The 7773-nt window shown below is 24.1% G+C and overlaps 1 protein-coding gene across 4 annotated transcripts; it reads left to right on the forward strand.

Annotated features, from left to right (window-relative positions):
• The first annotated feature begins 1149 nt into the window (after positions 1 to 1149).
• On the forward strand, positions 1150 to 5998 carry LOC126893553 (sulfhydryl oxidase 2-like). 4 transcript variants are annotated; one of them, XM_050663869.1, is made up of 3 exons: positions 1150 to 1169; positions 3699 to 3971; positions 4203 to 5998. In XM_050663869.1, the coding sequence occupies exons 2-3, from the start codon at positions 3716 to 3718 to the stop codon at positions 5765 to 5767; spliced, it is 1821 nt and encodes a 606-aa protein (XP_050519826.1). In that variant the 5' UTR covers positions 1150 to 1169; positions 3699 to 3715; the 3' UTR covers positions 5768 to 5998. The 4 variants fall into 4 exon arrangements, with proteins under 4 accessions (XP_050519826.1, XP_050519823.1, XP_050519825.1 ...); XM_050663866.1 differs by lacking the exon at positions 1150 to 1169 and adding an exon at positions 2394 to 2632; XM_050663868.1 differs by lacking the exon at positions 1150 to 1169 and adding an exon at positions 3019 to 3617.
• Positions 5999 to 7773: the final 1775 nt, after the last annotated feature.

A 7773-nucleotide genomic window follows, 5' to 3' on the forward strand; every position in this document is an offset into this window, starting at 1 on the left:
TTAAAACCCTACACCGATGACCACCATAGATCAGAAGAATACTTTCTATTATATTACAATTGTATCATTATCAGTATTCAAAAAAAAAAAAAAAATGAAAAAGCCATATTTTATGGTGGCGTAATTTTTAGATGTCTTTCTAAATTTTTAAAATTGAGTTCATTTGACGCATAGATCAACAAAATCGGTCGAGAGATAAGAATTTTTATGAACAAGTACAAAAAAAAAAAACATGGAAAAACCCAAACAATCAGCTTAGCATCGAACTTCTAAAACTCAATTAAAATATTAATATTTTTAAGATGTATTCATGTAACTTGCTTCTATTTATCATTTTAGTAATTTTCAGATGCCCAAAATTTTTCTTTCAATTACGCAAAAAACTTTCCCAACTGTACAAACAATGTACAACCGCATTTAGAATTATGTCTGATTACCAAAAATAGTAATAAAAAAAACAAAAAGTAATTTATTTGTACATGATCATTGTTTGATATAGTATATAGTTGCATGCATATTATGCATGTATATATAATAGATTATATGTATAAAAAAAATTAACAACTATAAGGATTTTAGGCTAAATTTTTTTTTTATATTACTTGTGTTCTATATTAAGGTAAAAATGTAATATTTTATAATGGGTCTAACCTTAATAAATTTAAATGCAACCCATAAAATAATTTAAATTGGATTGAGTAGTTAATTTTAGAATATATGGAATATTATAGAATGCATTTAAATTTATAAAGGTTAAAAGTTAAGACCCATAATAAATTACTACATTTTTATCTTAGAAAACAATTTAATAAAAAAAAAAAATGTTTCCCTAAAATCCTTATAACTATTAACATGTACGTACTATAATTAATAAAACAATAGTCATGAACAAATAAATGATTTTTAATTTTTTCTTAAAAACTAATTCTTTTTGTTTAACGATATACATATTTTTGTTAATATACATACACCAAACAAATATAATATTTTAAATAACAAATACAAAACACGTTATACTTTTAGATTACACAAATATATTATCATTTAAGTAAATTAATAATTTTAAAAATATTTTTTGGACATATTTTCGACTATAAAAATGCCACTAGTTTAAAAAATATAATAAAATAATTTAAGTAATCAATAATTGCTATTACTTCTATTTCCAAGTACGTATGTGATAAGTATTATGCATATTTTATTTTTGTCTATGTATGATTAATTTTTGGTCCATTCAATAAACGTAGAACTTTAGAAAAAGATTTAAAAATAAATAACTAGTTACAAGCTAAGAAAAATTAACGACATTTTGAATATAAAATATAAAAAAAAATTTAAAAATAATGATAACCTATGTATATAAGTGAAGAGTATTAGTAAAACCTATAGGTATACTCAAGTTTAAATATATAATGATGTCTCATTCTAACATCATTAATTACTTTCGATCGAAGCGAATATTTTGCTTTACTTTTCTTTTTTCATTATAAATTGTTTCTAATAAGAAAAATTGTTTTAAATTTTATATTATTATTATTATTTTTAAATAATTTTACAGTTTCGTAAGTAAGTAAAAATTTACTGAGCATTCAGTATAGAGTGGGTATGTAGCGGGGGTGGTAAACTCAACACAACCAACTAGTATAAGCTTTTGTGCATTCCACTGGTTCTGCATGTATTAAAAAGTTTGTAATTTTATATATACTGTTTTAAAATTATTTTTGACCCATCAAAAATTTATCTAAGAAAAAAACTAACAAGTGGCTAATTTTAAATAAAAAAAAGTTTTAATTTTTTTCTTATTAAAGACAAATATTGTAAAAAAGTGACGCAAAATATTTGCTGGATCTAAAGTTTTCAAAAATGTCAGATCATGGTGGCATACCTTGTATACAAACAGATTTTTTTTTTATTTTTATACCTCAGAATTAAAATAATAGTATAAATTACAATATTTTAAATTTATTTAAAATAATAAAAATTTAAGAAATCAGTTTAAAGAAGTTTTAACATAGCCCCATATCGTAGAGCAGATTTTAAGTAAAAACTAGGTAGGAAAATTTCTTAGTAATGGTTTGTAGTTAAATTTTTAGAACATTTTAAAGTTTCTTTTCTCAATATTAAACGTCTGTATTATTATTAAGAAAAGGATAGAAGAGAACGAAATCTGTTCATACTAAATATTAGTTAATGGTACAATTTTTTCTATGAAAATTATCATAATTTGAATGAACGAGTACTTGTTAAATATGAAAAACACTTCTAGTAATATTATCATTTTAGTAATAAAACCTCTTTGGTTTTACTTTATCACAAGTAAAAAAAAAAATAGTTTCAATTATTTACTACTAAAAATTTAATTTCAATTCGAAAATAAATTTTGTCTGAATTATCATAATAATACATTTGAATTTTCAATAATTTGTATTGTCCGCCTAATTTCTCATTAATTGATTTATCAATAATATTTTATTTGAAAATGTTATGATTCGTTAACAGTTCAACGTATTTTCGATGTACTTGTCTATTATTATGTCGCGTTTTATTGAAATCTGAGTGTGATTTTCATATATTGATTGCAACTTATGTAACTCACTTTGATAAAACACTTTAGATTAATTGGATGAATTTGGTATGTTTTTATTTAAGAATTTTTCAATATCCAATATTTATTTTGAGTTGTAATAAAGTAATACTAATGAGATCGTGAAATAAACTTAAAAATTCAAATGTTCACAAACTTTAAAATGTTCTAAAAATCTTGAAAATTGTTTAATCTAATTTCTTAAGTTAAATATTTTTTTATTTCTTTAAATAAATAAAAAAAATATTATAATTTATACTATTATTGTAGCCCTAAAGTGTAAAAATGATTTAAAAAGAATACTGTAAAATAGGTACTGAATAAAAAATTATAGGTGACATACTGTATAAACTTATTTATGTATAAATCTTATAACCAATTCTGAGAATTCTAGTTATTTTTTAGAGTACAGTTGTTATTTACGAAATACAATACTTCTATTAACTAGGTTTATGCGAATAATTAAAGCTTAACTTAGCTAGTCAATAATTATCTAATCTCACACACAATTAGAATTTGGACTTAGTCAGAAATTTATTCTTACTAGTGTACTTTAGATACTCAGGTAAACTGAAGTAACAGGATATGAAAGTATTACATGAAGTACAGTCATGATCTGTTCTTATCAATGTTTCATTTTTCTTATCACACATGGAAATCCTATTAGTGTTTTAAAAATATATAAGAATATAGTATAATTTGTTAAACTTTACTAAATATATCGGACTATTATACCGTCATACTGTGTAAAATTAAGTGGTATATTAATATTATAGAGGTCTCTGTAGAGCTGTATTTGATTCGCAGAAATATTGCTATTGCTAGATACATTTGGCCGTTGTTGATCAGTGAATTTACTTTTAAAGAAAACAATAATAAATACTTTTACTACTTAATAAATTGTATTCATTTAATTATTTACTAAACTTTTATAAGTATGATGGACTTTTAAGTTTCAAAATTTTAGATTAAGAATAATTTATTTTAAATCTTGTTAGTTGTACATTGGTTGAAGTATAATCACTTAATTTGTGTTGGTTTAATATATTTTAATTTCTGTGAGTGTTTCTTAAATCTTTTGTTTAGTAAATAATGATTTAATGTAAATTTTCAGTTTTGGCATTTGCCTATATGATTTTGTTTACAAAAATGTTTCTTCAAAACTGGATTGTTTTTATTGTATCAATCCTATCATTTCAAATAGTACAAGGTGCAGTAATAGGACTTTATGATGAAACTGATGATTTAGTTATATTGGACAGCAATAATTTTAATAATACATTGATAAATGGTAACATATCATATGTGATAGAATTTTACAATGCATATTGTGGACATTGCATACGATTTGCGAGTACCTGGAAAGAATTTGGACTTGAAGTTTCTGGTAATTTTTTTATATATTAAACACTAATTGTTGTTAAGGAGAAATAATTAGTTGAATATAACTATAATAATAAAGAATGGATAAATTTTTGTGTCCATTCGTTAATTTATGTGTATGAATATTAATTCTAAATTTCTGAATAAATAGGTGATATCTTATATTTGATATTAATTTTTTAAATGTTTATATTAAGGCTATAAAAAATTAATTAATATTATTTATTTGATTTAGATTGGAGTAGTTATGTACAAATTGGTGCAATTGATTGTTCAGATTCCAAGAATAGTCAAATATGTCGTGACTATGAAGTAATGGCTTATCCTACTGTGCGATATTTTCCTCCACATCCTAAGTATGGGGATATTGGAATTGATTTTTTAAGATCTATTAAGACAAATGAAATGAAAAAAGCACTAACCAAAAGTCTTGCTGAAAGTCAAAAATCAGGAAATATAACTTATTTGTGTGACCTTCAACCATTTGAAAAAGGAACACTTTTGTCAGATAAACAGTTTCTGTTTACATTTGTAGTTGTAGATGTTCCAGAAAATGAACTTGCTAATGAATTAATCATTGATTATTGTGCAATGAAAGAAATTAAAATTATATCAGTATTAAGTACTAATGATATTTTAATTGATCAAATGAAACCAAAAAAATATCCTAGTCTGTATCAACTTGTTAACGATAATTTAATTTTTTTAACTAGTAGTTCAAAGAAAAATGAAATGGTCCAACACATAAATCAAAAATTAAATAATGTACTTAAATTTCTTCCAAAATATTTGGATGTCTCTACTAAAAGTAATGGTCTATTACCTACTAGAGAAAAAATATTAGATCATAATATTGATGTTGTGTATTTATCAGATTTAGAAGCTACATTAAGTTATTCTTTAACTCATGAAATAGTTTCTCGAAGTATTATATCTGGTGAAACATTGTCAGCATTAAAAAATTATCTTGAAATACTTAGTAAATTTTTTCCTTCTAACTCAAAGTCAAAAGGTAAAAAATTTATTAAAATGTTATGGGAAAAAATTATTTATAAAAAAGAAATAAAAGGAGATGATCTTAGTGAAAATATATTAAGTTATGAGTCAAAATTAAATCCATATACGACACAACGTGAATGGATTGGGTGCAGGGGAAGTCAACATATATATAGAAAATATCCATGTGGATTATGGACTCTGTTTCATACACTAACTGTACAAGCAGCAAATATGAACTTAAATGAATTCTCTGGAGTTGATATACTAGATGGTATTTCTGGTTATGTTAAACATTTCTTTGGATGTACTGAATGCTCTGAACATTTTATGCAAATGACTACTACAATGCATGGCAATGTCTCAACATTTGATGATGCAGTGTTGTGGCTTTGGAAAGCTCACAATCAAGTAAATAAAAGACTTTCTGGTGACGTGACTGAAGACCCCTTGTTTCCTAAAGTACAGTTCCCTACTCGAGAACATTGTAAAAAATGTCATTTTGACAATAGCTTAGAATGGAATGAAAAGGAAGTGTTATTTTATCTTAAGAATATATATTCGGACATTAATATGCTGCGTACATCAATCAACAATTTTCCCAATGAACCACCAAGTAATCTTTGGGATAGTCGACCAGTACATGTGGTACATAATGATTTCAATGTACATGAACAAGATGAATGGAAAGTAGATATAAACACTTGTATGCTTTCATATATACTTTCATGCAGTGTTTTAATAGTGTTATTTTATATGTTAGTTATTAAAAGGCATTGTAGAAGAAAGAAATCAATTTTCTAAAATGCTGAAAAATCAATTTTATAAATGTGATAGAATTAATTGTATAGAATTTATTAGCTAGTTAACAAAAAAGTTGTCGATAATTTGTTAAGCTATAAGTTTTACTTCCACAAAACATTACAATTTTTGTTAAGAAATATGAACTATTGAACAAGTTATGTTTTAAATAACAGCATTTTTAAAATTTTTAAATGTACTATTTCATTATTAAAAATTCAATTGTTTCTTTAAGTTTATTATTTTTGTTATGATAAAACTTTTAAATACTAATTACAAAGAACTGTGATTTATTGTGAAAATTCATTGTTATGTTTTTTAACAATCAAAGATTGATTTGATTACTATGCCTAAAATTAATTATGTAAAGTGGCACGACTTATATGATAGTTTTTTTTATATTGAGTATTGTACTTAAATTCACATTAATTCACATCAATATTGGGTAAATCGAGTGATTACTTTTTTTTTGCTTTGATGTGAAGATCTCATCTTCACATCAATTTATTAATCAAGGTATTTGTTTTACCGTGATGAGCGTTTTTTTTTGTGTCTGTCATATAAATTCTCAGCTCTCACTGGACTGATTTTTATGATCTATACGTCAAAATAAATCGAATTCAATCTATTTGAAGATATAATCTTCGAAAATTAAAGAAAAAACTCAATTTTTTTAATAAAAAAAAAAAAATCTCAAAATTATGATAACATAAAAATAGCATTACCAAAAACAAATATTCTGTATTTTAAAATAATTATCACTTTGAAAATTCTGATTCTAATAAATTTTTAATACAATGTAATAGAAACAATAAACTTTATTTTAGTATGCTTTTTGTGAAAATCCAAAGAAAAACTGGCAGGAAAAATTTGAAAGAGACTACTGAAACATATAATTTTTTTTCATTTCTATTTTTCAAACTTCCAAAATGTCTGCATTCTTTAGATGTAAACTAAATTAAAGCTCTTGAAACGTACTTTATGATAAAAAAAATGGTTCTAACGACCTTTCTACTGAGTAAAATTAAACGCCAAAGCAAAAAAACGCAATTTTCGCAAAAAAATCTTAGTTTTCAATTTTCAAAAATTTTTTAGGACATCTGTGTTCTTCAAAACTATAAATAATTAAAGTTTTTTAAGAATACTTTATGATAAAAAAAAGAAAAACATACTGACGATATTTCATTTTACTATTGCTCTTTCAATAATACACTTACCCTTTTGAATTTTAAACACTGTAACTAGGGATAATATTCAGGTGAAAACGTAAGTTCAAGAATTATTTGAAGTAGATCATTCACGTAATATAATACATTTTTATTCAACTAAATTTTTGAAAATGTTCGGTAACGTCTTCTTTATTTTAATCTGAATAAATTAAAGCTCTTGAAGTGTACTACGATATTAAAAAATATACAGCAATTCTTTTAATAGTGACAACTGGACCATTATTGTCAGATAAATACGACGAGGGTAATTTACCTCTAGACCATTATTCACATTGGATTATGCATTGGCCAATGGTATGAACAAAAACAAACAGTGTGAGCTTGGCATAGTTGGGACTAGTATAGATGATATCTGACAGTGATTAAAATCATTATCATAAGAAACGATTTGATGCAAATCTGTAGATTTGTTAAATGTAAAAAATGTTAAATTTTAAGAAATTGGTGGATTATTGAAGAGCAAAATTCTAACTCAAAAATAATTACGGAAAAATCATTACCACGGGCAAACAATCGGAAAACGATCATCGCATTCGATTTTTGATAAAACTGGCAATTTAAGCTGATTCAAATGTTAAAATTAAAAAAATTGAAATAAGTTTAACATTATGTTCTATGTCAATTAGAATTAAAATACAATACCAAGAATTTTAACACAAAAATAGCATGTTTTTTTAACTACGGCAACCTTTTGCACATAGAAGATAAGTCGTCGGGACGAATTTTTTTTTTTTTGAACTTATAGTACTTAATATTAGCTTTATTTTAACATATGTTTGA

This window comes from Daktulosphaira vitifoliae, unplaced genomic scaffold (genome assembly GCF_025091365.1).
Source record: "Daktulosphaira vitifoliae isolate Bord-2020 unplaced genomic scaffold, ASM2509136v1 Scaffold_1, whole genome shotgun sequence".
In the NCBI taxonomy this organism is placed as follows: domain Eukaryota; kingdom Metazoa; phylum Arthropoda; class Insecta; order Hemiptera; family Phylloxeridae; genus Daktulosphaira; species Daktulosphaira vitifoliae.